This window comes from Pleuronectes platessa, chromosome 8 (assembly GCF_947347685.1).
Source record: "Pleuronectes platessa chromosome 8, fPlePla1.1, whole genome shotgun sequence".
Classification (NCBI taxonomy): domain Eukaryota; kingdom Metazoa; phylum Chordata; class Actinopteri; order Pleuronectiformes; family Pleuronectidae; genus Pleuronectes; species Pleuronectes platessa.
This window is the reverse complement of record NC_070633.1, coordinates 22,330,112-22,352,378: the sequence shown is the minus strand read 5'-3', so window position 1 is coordinate 22,352,378 and position 22,267 is coordinate 22,330,112. Positions and strand designations below refer to the sequence as shown.

Genomic DNA, 22,267 nt, shown 5'->3' with positions numbered 1-22,267 from the left:
TTTACTTAGTGGAATGCACAAGAAACTTTGCCTGCTGGACAAACTACTTCATGTGAAATCTTGCCACAGTCCCACTGTCTCCAGAGCCTTTCTAATGGAAGGGTACGTGGGCGTGTGTGTGTGGGGGGGTCTCAGCTTCTCATTGTTCAAATGCACCCTTGAGAATGAGTGCACAGGCCTCTCCAGCAGAGTGCAGGCACATTTTATATTAGTTAGTTAAAAGTCTTCCATATATTTCTGTCAGGTTATGTATCAGCACTAGAGAGAATTATGTTTGTACCTGTTGCTTTGTCTCCTGTGATACCAAGTGAAGACACAGAAAAGAAAGCTGTTTAGAACATTTTGTCCCAAACATTAATTTGTCTGACGCATCCTTATATTTCCCTCAATTACCCCTCCACTGAATCCTCCTGTTAAGTAACCAATTGATTCTTTTAAATGGATGGTACACTGTTAATGTAAATATAACATTTAGACGAAGAGTGCATTCATTTAGTTATGGTTTCTACTCATTTAGCTCGTACCATATTAATCCTCTGCCCCCTCCCTTCTTCAAGATGAGTTTATAAGCAAACTGGAGGGACGACTCACTAGGATCATTGTGTTTTAAATCATCACTTTTATGAGCTGCACAGTCACAGTCATGACGTTTTCAAAGCTGATTTGGTCAAATGAGAAACATATAGAACCCACATTTTCACATTTGATGTGGCTCTGGATCACAGTGGAGTGAGATGAGAGCAGGATCTTTCACACCCCATTCTATACTTAATTCAGTGCCATCCCAAATAAAGAAATTACTGCAGTTTGAGTCATTAAAAAGGTAAAAGTTAAATTGTAAAATAAATATATCTTTTGGAAATGATCAAATGTTCTCCCAAGTGGGTTTTTAATATCATCAAGACATCAAGACGGATTGTTGCAGTTGGGTCATCAGATCTGTCCGACCATATAATTGTCTCCTTAAGACTTAAGGACCTTACAATAAAAAAAAAAAAAAAGAGTTGCTGCTCCACATGGGGCGAGACTGTGGCTCTGGTTGTGGTTGTCCTCCTGGATCTTTCTCGAACTATCCAGTGACTCCTTGTTGTTGATGGATGTCAATGCAGGTCTGTTAAAAATTTAATTAACGATATCTGATTCTTAAATAATTTATATTTAAGAGACTTACTGTGATTTAAGAATGACTGTATATGTTCCAATTAAAAGATATAAAACAGACTAGGCTTCCAAGGTTAATAATTTATTAAACAGTTATTTTTAGAGGACTTAATGCTGGAGAGAAAACGCTTCTTTTTTTTGTCAGAGACGTGTTTTACAGTTTGCTTAAGGATTTTTCCAGCTGTTGATTAACCGTGACTGTCAACAATGTTTTTTCTCCAAGCATAGTATATTTTAACAAGCTATGAGAACTGTGGTTCCACTTACCACAACAGAGCGACAGTCATACAGGTTTTTCTTCTTTTTTTCCCCTGAAGCCGTGGTCTATTGTTCTGACAGTTTAAACTTCAAAGAAAATGAAAGAAAAAGATTTAAAGCAGCTCTCCAGCTTGTTTTTCCTCCTAGAGGGTGTCAAGCTGTCCTTCAGGCTTCAGTAGACACATTCAATTTGTGTCTCTTATACTAAACAAGGATTTGGCTGTGTAGTGGCTACTTGTTAGACAGCAACAACAAGGCTGCAAACTGGACACAAGCTGTCTGGATTATAACCTGAGTCTTGAAAACACAGAGGGGCTCACACAGCTCAAGCTTTCTCCCATGTACCAGCGAGATTTGAGGATTCAGTTTAACATTTGAAACACAGTTTTGTATTTCAGTCTTAGGCTTTTTTAAATTGCATCAACTCAGGAGTCCATGTTCATAGGTATCGCTCTGGGTCCCTGTTTTCTAACTGTGCTATCATCTTTGGGTAAAACAAAGAAGTGACTGCTGGCCCTGTTTTAGTTTTGAAAAACTCAGAGCATGCATTGTAGTCTGGTTGGGAAAAATAAAAAAGTCTCCTCTTCCCTATTGGTTCTCATGAGTCTTTCTTTTGACCATTGTTGTTTCTCCTTGGTAGTATTTTCTCTAAATTAGCCACCATCTGCAGAGTAGATAATCTGGTCATAAAATATGTGTTAGTATGAACAGGGATTATTACTGATACAAATCTAAAATGCTCATATTGATGGAGACTATTGTAGTTTTAATATGGAAAAGGTATTAAAGTTGATGTAGCCTTTGTCCTTCAGTTCCTTGATCGAGATCTCCCCCTGGTTGCCTGATATATGCTCTCAGATTCCTTCATTTCTCAAAGAAATCTATAAGACTGTATGCTTTGCTGTATCAGTGCATCTTCAGATGGAGTATCATCTTCTTTTGCTCTTCCACATCCTCTGGGGAACAGTGGAGGATATGAGGAGCGACGGCACCGAAGAGGAATTAATCAGAACCCTCAGAACTCCAGTGCTTGGTCACTCTGGAGATTTATCTGTGTGAATCTTCAGGGGAAAGGCTTTGGGTTTGTCTATTACCCTCTCCTTCCCTCCCTCTCAGAGGAGAGTTGGCCTATAAAGGTGGGGATTTCCCTTCAAGCTGCTGTTTCATAATGGTAAACAAGGTGTCTCACATCTGCAGCTTATTACTCTATAATTTATTGAAGACCAATTAGGGTGGAGGGGAAGATAAATGACCTCGCTGCAGAAATTGTAAATACAAATTACACGAACCCAACGCTTTTATAACCTCCTCTTGCTTTCAGAGATTATAGAAACTATAGGATCTTAACATTATGAAAAGAAAAGAACGTGTGTCTAACATAAAGTGAAGGTCTCGACAGATCGTGATGGGACTTAATGTATTTACAGTGATTTTGCTGGTTTACTTTTCCTTGTACTTTTAATCCTTTAAAGGAGCTGGTGTAAGTTACAGTTCAAATGGATGAAAGATGCACTGAGGTGTGAAGTAAACATTTAAACTGCACATCTCCACACTGCCTCTGAGGTATCTAACTACACATCAGTGGGCTTAGCATTCAATCCAACAATGCGTGTTCTTTTTGGAAGTTGTTGTAGAGCATGAACCGCTCAGAACGGAGCACAGAGGAGGATTTCTCATCTGAGATGGATTGCCTGCTTGACATTACATGTGGGATCAATTATATTGCACAGATGCTTGGTTTCCTATCTGATTTTTAACTGGCTCTCTTCTATAGACTATGTAGTACAGCTTGGAACCGATGCAATGTTTTCACCCTGAAACTGGAGGCTTTCCATTTATTTTTCCTCATCCAAGCCACCATCTGATCCATCCTCAGATGGCGACTGGGCTCTCAGAACTTGTATTGATCCTCCGTCTTTGCTTTCTGCTGGTTTGGCATCGTGCTTCGCTCATTAGAGACCGTTTCAGATAAATAGAGCCAACCAAGTAGAAAGAAGACTTGCTGAGCATGTTATGCTTTTTGTATTAAAGCATATATGTAGTCATGGTCGTTGTATCAATAGTTGTCATATAAGTATATGATAAAACATTAAATATAGTAAGAAAGAGAGATATAAATAAATAACAAATATCCCAGGTGATCTCTTGGATTTTATGTTCCGACACCAGCCATGTTTTTTTTGCCTGGGTTGTCTGTCTCTCCTATTCTTGTGGACATTAGACCAGAGCAAACTTTAAGAGAATTTAATTACATTTGGCACAAACATTTACTTGAACTGAAAGATGACCTGATTAGATTTGGTGGCCAAAGGTCAAAGTCACTGTGACATCACAGCACCTTTTTTTGTCTTGTGAACGCGTTATCTTCGCCGAAAGCTAATCTTCTCAAACTTGACTCAAATGATGGCTAAGACTCATAGATTAACTGAAGTGATTTGGATGTTCATACGGTCAAGGTCACAATGACCTTATTTGAGACTGGAAAAACAAAGCATAGGAAACTACACTGGTTGACGAATGCATTCAACCGCTCGGCAGTAACTCTAGTTGGTGCTTGTTGCTCTGCGGACTTTGTAGTCACCCTCTACTTAATAGAGTAAATATAGTAGATTGAGTAAATTGTTGACTGGACAGAGGACACTTGACCATTTCATTTCATACACTGGAGGTTTCCAGCAGTTCTCTATAAAGGAGACAGCCGATGGCCCTCCTGGCACAAAACCAATCTGCTGATGTTAGATGTAAACTGATAAAGTTTTTATGAAATACAAGCTGAACCTTCAGGGTGAGGGATTAGAAGTGATATTTGACACATAAAAAGTGTGTTGATTTTGAGTGGGTCTGTTTTTCAGGCCGTCATCAACTAAATTAATTGGAAAACACGACAAGATGCATCAGGATCTGAGGTTTACTCGTCTCATCTCTGGGAATCTCTGCCGATTTAATATTATTTAGATCGACTGCAGAACAGAAACTAGATTGAAGCAACTATTATATAGTGTCTTTCCCCATTAGATGGACCCTGAGCTTCTCCTCAGTAATGAATCTTGTTTATGTTCCGGCTTCTTATTCAAACGAGGCTGAATCTGATCATATAGTGGAAGAGCAACAGAAAGGGCACATACGAGGCTGCCTTCTCCGAGCTGTTTATTTTTGTCACTCATATCTGCCCATAATAATTCATGCAGCTCATTAGCAGGTGCATTCAGACTCCACTGGTCTGCTGCTGAATCTGTGAGAGCAGCAGGAGACACAGAAGTATTCAATGTTTTCTCTGTGGTGTCAAAGTCTCTGTTGTATTGTGATGTTCTTTGTTGAAAACGTATTGCTTTAGTGCAACGTTCGTTACTTTGTGGAATTGAATTACCTTTATGTTAACTTTAGGGGAACCTGTCAAATCTTTAGAAAATTTATGTTTTTGCTCGATTTGCCCAATTTCCCTGGTAAACGGATGAGCGCTGCAGGAGAGCTGAAAGTCACTTGAATTGCTTATGAAGTCCTGTTCTGACATAATGCATAATGTATGAGAGACAGTTAAATGAATACAGCATATACATGACCCAAGCGCTCTTATTTAATTAACAACCATGCATGTCCTTGTAATTCACTACGGGCACATTTCTGGTTTCGCACTCAGATTCAAAGTCTCAATAGGAACTTGAAAGTGAGCTCATCCATTGCAAATTTATCTATTCTGTTACAACATATACTTTTATACTTTCTGCTGTCATAATAATTTGCAATTATTCAAACGCTGCAGGAAATTTTTCCCAATGACTTCTTTAGAGGAGCTCAGTTCCATTTCTATTCTAATTAGCACGCTTAAAGTTGTAATACGTTTTCAATGGTCACTTCAAAGCAGAATTTGTGTCATTGAAGATATTTAAAATTAATATTTTAGCAGATGTGTTGCATAATGTTGGATTCATATCAAGATATCCATAGATTTTGTTGAAAAATATTCCCAATTTTTCAATTTTAAGTTTATATAATATTTGTTGACTTTTTTTTATCCGGGAGAATAGAATAAAAAAATAGAATGTATAAGAGCCTGTAACAATCTTGAGTCCTAACGTCTGTAGTTAGAGCAATGACCCCATTTAGCAATAAGTGATCTGTGACTGCTCTTGTGGTTCTCACATTGATTCCTGTCAACGGTAAAGATCTGCACCAAAACTGTTTGGCTTGTTTTGAAGCTGCTGGGCCCAAACAAACACAACCACACACAGAAAGTGACACAGTGCAGGCCACAGTGCCACCGAGCCCGGTCAACAGGAACAGGGTCGTGTGTCAGCCAGTCCAAACACGGTGAAGGGCCGGAGTCTCTCTGGACCTTTTCCACTTGGCTGAGCTCCACTGATTGCTCAGCTCTTTAAGAAACGAATGGACTCCTGGTGACATGTAGATCGTTTTACTGGGACTATACATGTGGCGTTAAGGGAACATAGACCTCATTGTCCTAAACTGTCTGTTATTATTTTACTGCAATGCATCATCTTGGTTTTCTGCAGTTGTAGAGAAAGAACCCCAAAAACGCAGGATATGCATTTCAAAGATATATGCACTATTCTCATAATCTAACCATGTGAAATACATTCCTTTGGAAAATGGTAAAACGGAACATAGTTATGTATTATACCCACATTCCTGCATTAGTGAAGAAACAAAACTCTCACAGGATCAGTCTTGCAGTAATGCTCTGCTTGTGTAATATCATGAACAGTCATTAAGTCTCTGCCAACATCTCTCAACAGTGGACTCTAACATTGCACGTCAACAGCTTTCCAAACAAACCTCCCCTGTCATTAGCAGATTGATGAATTAAACTAATTACTCCAGAGTGTGTTGTAAAAACAAAGAATATACAAACGTCCAGGTTAAGTCTAATACAAACATGTGAGATTAAGTTGTGTTTCCTTTCTGTAATTTATTTATATTTGATTTTCCAGCCACAAATACCAAATATGCATTTACCAACTTGTAGATTGTGAGAATTTTTTTAAACCTAAGGGATAGTAAGTTATAAAGTGAATACATTAAATTATATTTGTCTGTATCCGGGTGCTCATTCTGTCTATACACTGATGAGGTTCACTGTGTTGATGCTAATTTCACACTTGTCTATTTGTGTTGTCCAATAAACAAAAACAATGCTATATTGATCCCTGGTAGCTTGTGAAATAGATGCGCTCTGGATTAAATGCTGTTCGTCTGGTTAGAGCCGTTTGTTTTTGTGCACTCTGTTAAATTAGTGGCTCAGGTGCTTTCAAAATGACAACCAGTTTATTTATTTTTCCATTTTAAATGTTCAAATTGCCTATTTCATCTCTCCTCTTTAGATTGTTGCTCTGGTAATGGCGCCCGCTTCCTCACATCTGTCCCACACAGCGTATTAGATCGCCTCCTCACAAATCAGTATTTACTGATGTGACAGCTTAGCCATAATAAAAAGAAATATTTCAGATTCACGCTCTGTGCCACTGTCGCTCATCTACCCCCTCCAGTACAGTGAAATAGATGCCGTACATCATGTGCACATTAAAACGAGAAGCAATTTCTCCTGCTCAGTAATGAGATCCATAGGATTCTTTTTTATTGGCTACATTGTGAATGTTAGATAGGTTACTTGGAATGAAATGGCGAGGAAGCATATTTTGTGTCAAGCTTCACGCAGTTTTATGTGGCGCCTCGCTGGTTCATTGTGCATGTTGAAATTGATAAGCCAGCGAATGACAATTGAGCTTTATGCTATATAATGCTCCAGTGATTCATTGTGCTTGTTCAAATTCATTTGCCAAACAACCTGTTACTTTTCTCCCTCAGTTGTGACAGAAATACAGGACGAGCTTCCCTGTGACTGGAGAAATTGTCGCTGCTGTCAGTCTGGACAAAAGGGAACCAGCAGCAGCAACCCATGCATGAGCTGTTCCTCTAAGTCATTAACATCAATCGTACACTCAGTCAGCTCCTGTACCCGGTCATGCAGTTAGTTTCCTTGCTTGTAGATAAGTTAGGGACTCAGTTAAAGAGCCGGATGATTGAATTAGAGACGTTCATGAAAAATACAAGAAAAATATATGTTGTCATTTCAGCGATAACTGTACTTAAAGTTGTAGATTGGTGGAGGGAATGGAGAAGGTGAGAAAACAGGGATCATTCATGAATAGAGGCAGAACTTAAAGGGCGGCTGCTGGATGGGAAGGGACCAGAAAGTTGGGGAAGAAGCTCTTGTTGCATTGTTACATCTAGTCTACGCCAAGGAGGTTATGTTTTCACACCATCCATTTGTTGGTTAGATAGTTTGTTTGTTTGTTTGTTTGTCAGCAGGATTAAGCAAAACTAATGACCAGATTTCCATGACATTTGGTGGAAGAATTACATTTTAGCACAGATCCAAATAAAGGAACAGGTCCAGGATAATTTTTTTATACTCTTTCAGTATTTTTTTCTGACATTTGATTTCCATTCAATGCATCAACCTTGATACAAGAAATCAACCATATCTAGGGAGCTGATATCGCTGCGATGGTAGAATAATGCTGAAGCATTAGAACGTTAGAGTTTTAGAAACCTCACCAGTGAGCGTGGCAGGTAATCTTTGTTGATCTCCTCACAAAAACCATATTTACTCAGTAGCTTTGCCTGTTTGTTGTTTTATTGTTTACACAGAAAACCTCCCATCAACACCCCCCCCCCCCCCCCCCCTCTCTCTCTCTCCCTCCCTTCCCCCCTAATCGGAGTAATCTCTTCTGTTCTTGTCTGTCACCTCTCTGAGGCCGATAAGGAAGGGAAGAGTCATGCTCCTGTCCACCAATAGATGTTCATGCTTGACAACATTGACACACACACACAGCCAGAAATGCCTCTGCTCTATTTGTATAAAAGCAGCACCTGATAAGGCAAAAGAAAGGGAGGTTGTTTACTAGAACTAATCTGCCCTGGGATATCTTCTTCCTCAGTGAGATAAATGCTGATGTCTCCTCTGCCTCTTTGTCTTCTGCTGTTATTCCTTCTTAAATACTATAAATTCTTGGTTCAAGAAAAGCTTTTGTCATATCAGGGTAAGTTTCTGCAGCTCTTCATACGCACTATTGTTACACTGCATTGTTTTCAGTTATTAGCCGGGTCTCACCATGCAGTATGTTATTTAATTATTATTGCAGCTGCAGACTTTGCAGATTTCAAACTGAGCACTTAAACTCACTTAGGGAGCTGAAATTAGGCATTTAGCATTTAGCACATGCTGAGCAAAGACAGTCGGAGTCATGACAGAGCAGCTTTAATAAGTTGGTTTATTGTGTCAGGGTTATTATTAAATCCCTCTTAATGTGGATCATCTGTTAGGATGGATTAAAGATGATTTTATCAGGATTAATGTAAACACTGTGGTAATAAGAGCAGCTTTTTTCTGATCCAGGACTGCAGAAGTGGGTGAATGTTTAGACCACCTCAAAAACAGACAATTATTTTTTAGTTACCCTATAATAATAGTAAAGCAAACATTAGATTGTAAGAAATAAAGATAATATAAATAAAGAATGAGTACTTTGTCATTCATTAAAACAGAAACTCAGCTGTTTGATGAAAGTATGCGCTGTATATGCCTGTTTGATCAACATTGATGGTGTGTGGTGATTGGCAGTTTGAAGTGGTGTTTACTGGGATGACCAGTAAATTGATCAGGTCACAACTGACAGGTCTCCTTTAAATCTATGTGTTTCTAGTGCTTGACTGGATTCACCTACCATGTGCAACAATTAAAGACTGTAATTCATTAAACTCCTACAAGTAGTGTAATCTTAATGAGCCTGATTGAGCTGTAATATGGGTCAAACATAGGTTAGTCTTTCACTATCTGGTAGGCGTTTCAGTCACCTCTTATGTGCATTGCGCCCAGTTTAGTTCTTTCAATCTAATTATAGAGGTGGTAATTTGATTTGTCAACCTCCACTGCTTCTAACTGAATCCACGGTCACCTGTTGGACACAAAAGGCAACATAGAGTCAGTAATGTATTTGCAATGAACACTGCTATCTATATGCATGCAGCTGTTTTCCACAGTTAATGGCAGTGGAATCGGTAACATGGTCAGATCTTTAAGACAGCACAGAATGTTGAGAAGGTTCTGCACCATTCAAATTCTCTGTGCAGGAAATTGTCTCAAGCCTGTTTCCAAAACATTAACCATACAAACCATCACTCCTCTAGTCTCGGTAATGATGTTACAGTCAGGCGCAGGTATTTATGTTTACCATTGTTAACCCTATGTTACCTATTTATTATTCTAATGTTTAAAATTAACATTACAATGGGACTCAATAGAGAGGTACGAAAGTCACATCTTTGTCACATTGAAATATAGATTTCCCTGTTGCTGATCTTTACTAACCAGTCAAATACAGACGTGCATCAACACATTATACCTGATGAGGTCCTAAGTCGGTGTCTGTAAAAACTATTTTGAATATTTTGCTTTTCAGACTTAACGTCATGTCTGCAGGGAGGGGGGGTGATTCTAACATCAGCTCCACTGGTCAGTGATTTTAATCCGCAACTATTACATAGGTTATTTTTTCTAAACCCTGCTCCTGTGGTGATTTCAGTCCAAATTACCTGTTGGCAGCTCGCTGGTCCACATGTAATTCAGTTCAACTAGTGGTGTGATTGTTATCAGTAGGACATGCTGCTTGCTGTGTAAAAGGGTTTTGCGAATGTGATTGACGAAAAACCTACTTAATAGATGGGCTTACTTAGGAGCAAGGCCAGAAATGGATGGTGTGAGTAATTGAGCAGAAAGTCCACGTACAGACCACATGTTGTGCTTGGGTCCATAAGGGTTAAGATGCTGTCCGGAACTATGAGGAATTTACAAAGGAACACACAGAATTTTTTATTCTCCACCGTCAGCTCCTGCAAATTTAATCCCAACTGAATTCAGCTTCAGTGTTTAACACTTTGCTTTTCATCTGTAACAAGCAACATGTACGTGATGAGCCTTCCATGTTGCTCTTCCTGAACTCTGTTCTCATTAACACTTTTATATGTCGGAATTTATCCAAGTGATTTAAAAGGAAATGAGGGAGTTACTTTGCACTTTGTCTTTTCTCGTTCCTCACGAGGCCCGGCTGTCTTCAGGCCTCTTCTGTCATCTTTACATCTCCATTTTGTTGTAGTTTTTTCCCCGGACCTAAATGAGACACGGTGTGGTATAACACTCGGCTCAGTCGTTACTGTGCCACCACTAATCAGCAGACCCCGACCCGTTTTATCTTAATTAACAGATCAAAGAAGCGGAGAGAAGGGCAGTCATACATTATTAAACAGACTGTGTGTGTGTGTGGGTGTGTGTGTGTGTGTGTGAGTGAGAGAGTGTATATGCAGGCTTGTTTCACAAAAGCTTCTTTTTTTCTACTCACACATGCATCTTATCTTGATGTTCTACAGGCTCCTCTCATATTGGGATCAGACTCCTTTTTCCAGATGACATTGAAGGTCTTTTGACCTTTATCTCCCACACACACACACACACACACAAACACGTGCACGCAATTTAGTGTACTGTGTGCTTCTATCTTAGTGAGGACAGTCATTGATATCATACATTACATAACCATCCACCCATAACATAACCAACCAACTAATTGCCTAAACCTTATTCTTACCCTAACACCAAATCCTGAACCTTAAACAGGCCATTGAAAAACGAAGGACTGGTCAAAATGTCTTCACTCTGTAGGGTCTATGCTTGAAGTGGTCCTCACAAAGATATAAGTACAGGAACACACACAGACACCGAAGGAACCTACAGACCCGCAATCCAGAGAACATGAAGGTCATCAACTTTCAGAAAGCAATTTTGCACTGAAAGCATTTTCCTCACTATGTGCTTTCCATACATAATTATGGACACTTCACACATTATTTCAAATACTGAGTTCTACGCCCAAGAATCAGAAAGTCGCAGCAAAAAGTGCTGGGACTTTTATTTTTTTCCCTTTGCTCAGTGGACATGTATTGAAACCTAATTACACTCATCTGTCTGCTCAGGCACAATGTGCTCAGCAATGCCATTATATTATACAATAATTTTAGTTTTGTGCCGCTCCTACTCTGTGGTAATGACTCTCATTAAGTCTGTGCTATTTTCTTTGCTGCACTCTTGTGAAGTTCAGTATGAGGCTGCTTCCATTTCTCCACTTCACTGCTCTTTCCCTCACTTTGACTTGTCAGCATCACATCCATCTACTAAATGTGACCCTTTTTCTGCTCTCCTGTCACCGCTGTCCCTCGTCTTATTTAGCTCCCTCTCGCTGTTTGCTCTCTAGAGGTTGTAATAAACCTGTAGTTAGCTGGTACAACCATGTGCATTTTGTACTAAATGGCCCCGAGCGTCTCCCTGCCTGCTGTTGGGGCTTACGGCCAATGGGCCTTAAAATGACTTAATTTCCTATCTGCCTCCTGGGGGAGCTTTCAGGGAAGCTAAAGGCTGGTTACAGCCCTCAGAAGCCGGGTATCAGGATAGCCCTCGGCCTGGGCCGGACCCCAGTTGAATCAAACACTGCCATCGCTTTAATTGCCATGGGTAATATAGCTACATAGAAATGTATCATCACAGCCATGCTGATGTAGATTTGCACTCTGGGCGATTCTCGTAACAGCATATCCAATATTGTTTGTCACTTTTTATCATAAGTTTTGGGCTTATTGTCGTTATGCACTTTAATTTCCCTCAGGATGTTCCTGATAAATTCAATCTGAAAGTTGAAATAAAAACAAAACAAAAACAAAGTGATGACAAGGTGACATAGTCATATTACTTATCAACATTTTAACTTGTTTAATATAGTAGAATGATATAAGAAACACATTGTTTTCATTTGAGAAAATGGAAACTGACAAGAATGTTAAATGACCCTCAGAATTCATTGATTATCAAACAAAACCAGCTCTATCGAAGGTCCCAATAACTTTATGACCTCTGTGTTTGTAATGCTTTGTGTAAACTATACTGTATTATTTTAACAATTAGCCTGTTGATTCGTATTTATAACCCACTACATTTAGAGACTCTAATGCCAAAATCCCATGAGAAGAGACAACCTCTAGCTCTTTTCAAATCTGTCCCGACTTAACCAGATTTATGTGTTGAGCTCAGGTCTGCAGATCTCTACTTCGGGCTTGTCTGTCTCATCAGTTCTTGGCTTCACATGATTAGACTGTTTTGTTTTTATAATTAGTTGTGGCATTTTGTATGAGCTCAAGTTAAATTGAGCCAACAGCTGAATATAATTTGACTTATTTCTCTCTTGTCGCCATAGATCTTTAACTTTCTCTGACCTTGGAAATAAAAAAACAATAAACTCTGGGAATCAATTAGGAACTTTTCATTCCTCGTAGACGGTCGGCTTCAGAGCAGCAGAGTGCTCAGATCCACGTTTTCATTTAAGAATATTTACCAATATTGATCCCTTCCACTGTCGGACTTGTTTCTGGCTCTGCTGCTCTTATGCCTGCGCCCGGGTCTGTCCTTCCGCATGCATGCATCCTTGTGTTGATCTCTTCAGCAGCTGTTTGCTATTCCTCCAGCAGCTCCATATATTGATGCCACGGTGTGGGATGGCACCTTTAAGGCGAGCCACGGCTGACTCCTGCCCTCAAGGTCACTTTGAAGAACAAAAAATCAAAAGCACTCAATGATTGACGCTCAGAGCTGCAAGACTGAAAAGTTTAATTGATTCATGGAGGAAGGAGTGTTTGCAAGGTGAGACAATGGACGGGGGGTGTGGGGGGGGGGGGGGGGGGTCAGGTCGATGCAGGCCGGGTAACAAAAAAACTGAAAAGAACAGAGATTAGCACAATGAAGAGAAAGAGGATGACAGTGATGTTTGAGACGTTAACTGAAAGTGAGCAGAGGGGGCAGGAGAGAGGACTTCGATCCAGACTGAGGGTCAACAGGACAAGGGGGCCACTATGGAGGAGTTAATTTGACCCGGCTCCTACAGTACACTTCACCATCCGTGACCCAAACCAGTCAGATACACAAGGCTTTGGATGTGAGCCACACAATCAATAAGTACTGTGTTCTCTATTGAGGAGCAGAAATGAATTCTCCTCAATAGTCTTTGACCTGTGCAGTGGTTTTTCCATCAAAGACAGAGCCTTGTGTTTTCACTCACTCAATTCACTAGATTAGATGAGAGGGCAGATGGAAATATGGATTTTATTTTTCATTTCAAAGGCGTATCAGTCGTAGTCATAGGTTGAGCAGTATGGGAAACATCTCTCTCTCTATATATATAATGCAGTATAGTTAATTTTCTTTAAATCCCTTAAGGACCTACTGAAACAACCATGTATCAGCACTGGATTATATATCTGCATAAAGATGAAGAAGTGATTGCTTTTAGAAAAGTTAACTGGTTCCAGTTTTTACTGGTTCCAGCTCAGCAGTGTGAGGCTTTTATGCTTTTCTCTGTTTTAACTACAATTGGCTAATTATCATTGGTTGGTCAAAATATGCTGTTTGAAGTCGCTGTGGGAAATTGTGATTGGAAGTTTTGGACATTTAATGATAATCTTTTTTTATTTTGAAAAGCACGTTATCCACAATGGAAGTAGTAGTTTCCGCCATGATTGTGATACGTTGAAACAAATACATCATTATCATTGTATGAAGGTTTAATGAGCATCACAAACTATAACAAACTATTGTGATGAAAAAACTAAGTAATCACCCATAGCCAACGTGTTACTGCATTCTTTATTTTGTTGATTAAAACCGAGATCCTGATTTGATTTTACTTTACTCTACTTTACTTTTTGTTCTATTGTTTCTCTTCCCCAGTTGTATATTTCCACATAAGAGAGCTTAGACAGACTGAAGAAATCTCCTGTCAGATCCTGAGTGCATCCATCCACACCTCCTCTCTTCTCCCTTATTTTTAGTCCTGGAAAGTGTCCCCAGTTAAAAGGGGTTGTGTTACTTTACGAGAGAGTGAAGTCGTTGTCAGCAGCATTATTACAGACACAGACTTCATCAGGCCTTTCTATGGCAGCAACAGCAGAAAGCTTTAAAATTAGCGGCTCAGAGAGGGAAGCAAAGAGGCAAACAGAATTATTACACATCCCCAGCTGTGTCTGAACACCAGCACCGGCACAGTGGCTGCTGTGTAGACAGGCTCGGGGAGTGTTATCTCCGCAGTGCGCGTTGCCACAGACCTTCTGAGGTGTGAAGTGTGTTCAGGGTGCAGAGCTTCTCATTATCAACAGCAGTGTTAGCTTGGGCATCAGGAGAGAGGGCAGCTTGGCTCAGCCAGCAGTCACAGCAATTTACAGGTCCGCCAGAGAGAAGGAGGTCGAGCAGAGGAGAGAATTAAAGAGCATTTAGAGCTGTGAAATAGACTGCAGATGGGAAGAATGAGCCGCCGGTGGATGTATGATTTGTTCACGTTGACTTTACCGCAGGCCTTTTATTATGGGGATCTAATGTTGTTTGCTTTATTGTGCAAGGCTAGGCAGAAAACCATGAGTCTGTGGGTTGTGAGTTTGAGATGATGATGCGTGTGTGTTTTTGTCAAGTTTCTCCAACTTTTGCAAGCTTTAGTGGGAGAACGCCTGGTGAATGTTTGATAGCATCAGCATTTGTGCATAGAGCCATGATAATCTAGTTTTATTCCCCATTGTTATTCTTGAGTGCCGGCAACTGCCGTAGCTGGAGGGGATTATGTTTCGGGTGTGCTCCCTCTCTCGGTCAGTAACGCCTTGAGGGAGTTTTCCAGATCTGTCACTGCTGTACTCATTAATACACATTTCAGGTTTTCTAATGTAACCTAATATTTAATTTGCTTCTGCCCTTATAACCAAGATTAAAACATTTTTGTCACAGTAGTTTAGGTCCCACTGTCTTTTCTGTGGACTCTGAGGTCACTAAGACAGAAAGAGGCCCAGCTGGTGAGCCTCAGTGCAGAAACTGAACAAACAGCACCACCAGATGAATAGTTTCAAGTGACAGTGTTAGTGAAATCTCTGTGGTGTCAGTCTGACTGCAGGGTCACACTAGCCTCCGCTCTCTTTTTCTCTAACGCCGACTTACAGGAAAGATTTTGAGATAAGATGTCTGGATATGCTACGACATCACCGCACTTTTAAAAACAAACCTCTTCCCCAGTCTTTGCTCTGACACGATTTCTCATCTGAAATGACCCAGAATGCTGATGACTTCTGCTTGTGTCTTTCTGCAGAAGGGATCTGCAACATGACGATGGACTCCAACTCAATACCAATGCCCATGTCCGACCCCAACGCCTGGGCCACAGCCATGAACAACCTGGGGATGCCTCCCATTGGAATCACTGGACAGCCGCTGATGCCAGGTACCACACTGCCGTACACTGCTTTGCCAAACCAGAGTATGCATACATTGCCTATATGTATCTACATGTATACATTCCTCATGCCACATATCTTCCTTTATGTATATGATTAAAGCAGGAAATGTGGACTCTAGAAAGCTGAGCTCAGCACAATTCAATGACAAAAGTATAACATTTTACCTCCTGGAACAATGTGGCATTAAACAATGACATTTTCATCGTATTTATTCCGCTATAAAAACCTCAAGGAGCATTTTGTAAGCATAAGGTTGCGCTACTGTATTCTGCTCTGCCAATATAATATTCATCCTTACCGATTGCTCTGCTATCTATAACATTAGGCTCAGCAGCACCCTCCCACTCTCCGTCTCTGAAGAGTTATTCTGCCGTGTCTTTTCTCCCTCCTCAGTAGAAAGCCTTTCCCTAAAGCCTTTTATAAATCACTTCCCACTTCTTAGCTGAAATGCACTTTCATATTTGAAATATGCCAGGCTCTCTCTCTCTGTTAGTGTGCGTGAGTGTGCGTGAGTGTGCGTGCGTGCGTGCGCTTGTGTACGTGTGTGTGTGAGAGAGAGAGATGAACAGTCCTCTAAATGCACTCCTCGAGAAATATTAAGGATAACAAACTGACACACAGATGCGCGCGGACACGCACACACACACACACACACACTCTTTGGCATATTTCAAGCAGGGTAAACAAAGCCTTTCCTCTAAAGGACAGAAGACACAAGTGGTAGAGGACCTTCTCGTGGAGATAGAGAGAAGCAGAGAAACTGAACCTAATGATAATGAAGATGGACACTGGACACACACTCACTTAAGACTCAGTAGATGCAGTCAGTCACTGAGGGTAACATTTTCCTCTTTGGGAGCTTACACACCTACCAGGTTTGGTCTGGACATTCTGACTTTTTAGTTTAGTGCAAACAGGAGGTGATCTCTGTCTAGATCAAACTGAGCGTGGTTCGGGACGTTGGCAGTGTGAGTTCGGACTTTTAGACCGTTTGCAGGACATTAAGACAATTTAAACAATAGACGAGGAAAAAGAGGAAGTGGCTCGAAGCATTGCCTGAACACTTTACCAGTGACGATTTGGTGTTTGAACAACTGGGAATTTATCCATTTTCTCCATCCAAATAATAAGACTACTCTTTTCCATGCTCATTATACCAAAAAGTTATCAAAAACTAAATCAGAATTGACAACACGCCCGTCTACAAAGTAATCAATGTCAAGTATCGGTACATGCAGCTGACATACAGGATGTACATATGTCAGACAAAATTATTTAGCCTGCTCCCTAAATTCCAATGTGATATCAAAACTAACTGGGTCAAATGTAAACAATGTGATAGACATTCAGAGTTTCAGCTTTGAAAACGCCCTCAGTGAACTTTGTGTGTTGTACTTAAAGGTCCTGTTTACAGCAGAGTTTGAAACAGGTGTAACTAGACACATTAATAATGGCTCTGTTCCATTTGAAGTGTGTTATTTAGCCACGCCATGATCCGGCATCATCAACGCCAGGGGCCTTAAACTGGCACACATAAATACAGAGCAGTAATTAATGATGTTATTACCTGCACTGGTGTTTGGTGAGGTCAATTAATCTGCTCTTACACTTAATCACTAACACACAGACACACAAACACACACACACACACACGCAGGGTTCTTGCCTCCAGTCAAACAACACAATGCATGTGTATCGGTCACAGTCCAGACTGTGTTTGTTCAGTGAAGAAGGAAAATGAGATCTTGAAGAATATGTTACAGGTGTTTGAGATGCTGGGAAGTAAATAAGTACTGTACTCAAGAACTGTACTCAAGAACTGTACTTTCTTTAAACATGAGTAAGTTGTTTTGTGTTGTTTCAATATTTTAATTTACATCTTGAGATAAATATTTTACCTGTTACTACCCAAGACGTGATTAGAACTTAGACGGTGAAGTGAGCTCTGTCTGAAGCTCCGGTAATCCTGACACGACATGATCGTGTCCTGTCCTAGATGCACTACAAACTAATGGGAGTTGGGGAGATGTCTGTACTTCCCAAACAGCCCTGGGCTCTAATCAGGCTCGGTAATGAAACTGTCCTGTGTGAGTAAACCAGGGGGAGCACAGGGTCTTATAGCCTCTGCCCGCACCGGCACTTTCGGATATGTCCCCTCTCTCGGATCGCCACAAAACATCTGGTGTTTCCCTCCCCTTCTTCTTTTCTCTGTCCCTACTCCCCCTCCCGCCCTCACCGGCCCTAATTACCCAACATCTCATTCATGTCCCATTACAGCTGAGTCAGCGACTGCAGAGCGACATCAGAACGCTGTTCATCTGCTCCGCACAGAGCAGAGCGGCTTTACACATTTAGTCTGCACTTAAACACTCATCTGGGCTCAAACTGCTTATGTTGTAAACCGAAGGTGTATTAGATCCAGCAGCTGACAAGTAATTATAATAATGTATTATTTATGTAAATGAAAGCTCATTTCAAATGATCAGGACATGTTTCTTTCTCCCCCGATGAACAAGAAAACTATTTCTATGTACATTTCAGAAAAGTCGTATTGTCCCTCTACTCATCTCTTCCACTTGTGTTACTCAAAGGCCTGTGTCTTCCACCCGTGCCCTTTTCACTTCACTTCACTTAAGCCAAAAGAACTGTACTTCCTCAACCCCAGGAGAAATGTGTCAGTGGGAAGAGATCCACTCAAGCACTGCGTCTCTTGCTTTGCCGTCTTTTCTTAGTTTACAGCAACAACAAAAAAGGTCGGTCCCAAAAAATATCCCCAAATCTGGACTTTTTTTATATACATGATCTATTTCTGTATAAGAAAACATAGGATCCACACACTTGAGCACAGGAGGCTATATCTTCATTTGCTGTTTGTCCAGCTGTCAGCAGGATCCCTCAAAAACCACTGAACCGTTTTCCATTTAATTTTTCGGGGGGGGGGGGGGGCAATTAACCAGGTTTTTTGTCTCTCTTTCTTATGCTGTGATAGCACATTAGCCTCGGCCATGGTCCCCTTTCTCTAAGTGCCCTTCTAGTTGACTTTTTCAGTGCTTTCTCAATCTCCTTATGAACTCTCTCTGAAGTCTCTGTGAGCACAAAGCTATACAAACACACACACACACACACACACACACACACACACACACACACACACACACACACTTTAACCTGATGTCACACAGTGTCAAACTGCCATGCAGCGCTGGGTACCAGAGCCCCTTGTACCTTTTGAAGTAATCCTGCTGGATTAGTTATTGATTCTCCATCATGACTGAACATCATGTTTGTCTTCTTCTTTGTTTCCCCTCTAAACAACAAAGGAGAATTTAGTGTCTCTCTCTCCGGAGCATCTCTGCTGTTTGATCTACTGTTTGTGCACACGTACACGCGCCGCCGTGTGGTTCCTGCATGTGGGTTCACGCTCCTGTGTTTTATGTTAGTTTCAGAGTAACACACTGCCTGTGCTTTCATTACAACATTAGAGTTTGCCTCTGTTTCATCCACCGCGACCTCAGAATGTATTTCTTCACCACCGAGTCTTTTCTCTACCTCCGGTCAAGTGGATTAAGCCAGACAGACAGCTGGATAAGCAGGAGACTGTGGAAAGAGCCTTCAGCTCTCGGCAGCCTCAAAAAGCCTAATGCACATCAGCATCTATCGATTGACTGGGCGATGGTTGTGTATGTTATAAAGTTATAATAAATTGTTTGTAGTAGAGATTGAGGGAGAAAAAACTAAGGCATTAGTTTATGTGTCTTACCAGCAACTAGAAATTCCTCAACAGTCAACATTATGTTTAATATGATCAGTCCGTTTCTCTTTATTATGATTATACCTTCTATTATCTCCTGAATGCATGATATCCATTCCACGTATGTCCCTCCTGAAAGAGGGATTCGTCCTCTCCTGCTCTCCCTGAGATCATTTTCAACGTTTCAAGTTGTTATTTTTTGTGGAGTTGACCTTTTTCCAAAGGTCAAAGCAAGCATTCAGACCGTAAACAGCATAGTGTGTTGAGATCATCAAAACACGGGCTGCTTTGGTGAGGGTAAGCTGTTAAACCCAGCAGTGAGATAATGAAAGAAGATCCAGGAAGTCAAGTTTGAATAATAGATTAATGTGTTTAAAAGCCTGTGAGACGCCACAACGCTGAACATCAGTCTGTAATACACACAGGCGGGATTTTGACTCGCTTGAAACTTATCACCTTTATCTTTAGCAGGGAAATCAGGAAGATTAAATAATCTGTTCACATTCAAGTAATGTACAAGGAGCCCTGACCTAAAGTGTTTCGTGAACAAACACTACACTGGCACTTCTGCTGCACCTATAGACCTATGTAGTTTGTGCAGACCTCTGAAGCTAATTTGTGGTTTTGTGACATGAAAATGAAATGTACTTGATTTGCATAGCCCATGAAAAAATAAAACGTAGACCCAGCGCTGTATAATGTCGGTTTAATACTGTAACTCCAAAGATTACGTACATTGTCTGTTTTTAAAATGCCTTCACGCCAAGGGGCCGAGCAGGATGGGTAGCTTTTTGACAGGGGAGCTTGAATAACTGTCAGTGTAGCCAACTGGTGGAATAAATTGCAGAGCAGCTCATGAGGTGGAGGAGCTTTTTATGACTGGCTCACGAGAGAAGAACAAAGAAGATGGAGGGGGAGGAGCCAGCAGGGTAAACTTCAAACCGGCAGGACGGAAACCTGCAGGACACATGATCGATCAGCACTCGAGACTCAGTGCACAGCTGCATGTAGGGAACCTGACCCACGTGCGATGGGGAAGGTGGGGTCCATTGTGTCCGTGAAGGAAATATGGATCGTGTGCTTTGCCCTCATAATAGCTGCAGCTAGAGCCTGAGATCATATCTCTTTATTGTTATTATCATCATAGTTTACATGATCAGTATCAGTCGTTGTAAATTGGTGCTGTTCTGCAGACTGTGTACAGACTTAATGCAGTGAGTCTGTGGCGGAGCTCGGGTTGTTAAAGGATTTAAAACCCTTGAGATGTCAATAGGAAAGTGCATCTCTGTTTACTTGTACAGAGACAGACCTGAGATACAGTGATAAGTGAAAATTTGAAGATTGTGGTAAATAGTCTGGGTTTTGGAAATGTATTTTGGATTTGTATGCAATTGAAAAACAGGTTAAAGTAGATCTACTTGTATATTTGTGATTATCACAGGTAACAGTATGACTGATAACATGGATTCTCGTATCTAGTTCTCACATGAGCTAAAAGTAAAGACGCCTTGGGATCTCAAAATGTATTCAGTCATGAACACATTCACCATATGGTTGGCGAGCTCCAGACCTGATAAGTAAAATCCCAGACATAGTGTTAACTGTGAGAATGGAAGAGAAAAGATCCCAGCGGCAACCACAGGAATCAACATCTGGTTCCAACATCTTCGCCTCTGACAGAGAGACAGAGAGAATAACCCATTCCAGGAGTGTTCACATGTATTCCCCCGTCCTTCAGCGGAGTTCTCTCCTGCACGTCCAGACTATAAGTGAAACCAGATGTAAAGCTTTAGAGTTCCTTCTCCTGCATTTCTCTGAAAAACAGTGACCTCCCAAGATGGTTTTTATCTTGACAGTATTGTATCGCTTGCATTTTATATGTAGATGCAGCCAGTTCCTTACTTCAGTCGGCTTTGATCAATAGACACCAGCAGGAGTTTTCTGCATTTCAGATGTGACAAAAAAATGTGATAAAAATGTTTTAAAAATATGCAGGAATTAGATGAGTCACCTTTTGCTGACACCATCATAGATGTGTTAATTGAATTCTGCCTTTTAGCATTGAGACGATAATGATGATGTTATGTCGGACTGCGTGACACTGAGCGATGTTTTCAATAACCTGCATGACTCTTGAATACTAATAGGAAGAACAAAGAATGTGAATCACCTGAATATCTCACTATCATGTACAATACCACTGTAAAATAATTGCTATTATTTTGCACATATTTTACACTAATGATAATATTTGAATCAACATATTGCACATGTATGATATAAATCTGGATGTAAGGGATGTCTCAAATATAATCTATGCTGTTGTTGTAAATATTATTTATTTTTATGTTATCACCTCCGCTAAGAAGGTTTTCATCTGGGTCTGTTTCGTTTGTTGTTTGTAAGGTAGCTGGATCATACAAAAAACTACCGGATCAGGGAATGGATCCAGAAATATATGTTTTTCATTTCACTGTGCGATAAGGTGTTTTATTGATTTTTCAGAGATTGAGTCCTGGATCTTGATTGAAAAATCAGGGCTGTAAAGGAGACTGATATTTGAGAGGGTGCAATTTGGTGCAAATCCGAAATTAAACTTCGGATTTGGTGATATTTACTAATATATTTCCTCTTGTGCTGCTACTTTTTGGTACAGTTTTGTCAAATTGATCAGTGAATTTACACAGTATGTCTTTTCAACTTATCATA

The 22,267-nt window shown here is 40.5% G+C and overlaps 1 protein-coding gene across 4 annotated transcripts in view; it reads left to right on the top strand.

Annotated features, from left to right (window-relative positions):
- The window catches only part of enox2 (ecto-NOX disulfide-thiol exchanger 2), a 159,721-nt gene that overhangs the window by 91,632 nt on the left and 45,822 nt on the right, over positions 1 to 22,267 (top strand). For all 4 annotated transcript variants that reach the window (XM_053429423.1, XM_053429425.1, XM_053429421.1 and 1 more), the window contains one exon: positions 15,660 to 15,791. In XM_053429423.1, the coding sequence (XP_053285398.1) occupies positions 15,660 to 15,791 (132 nt within the window). The remainder of the gene's footprint in view (positions 1 to 15,659; positions 15,792 to 22,267) is intronic.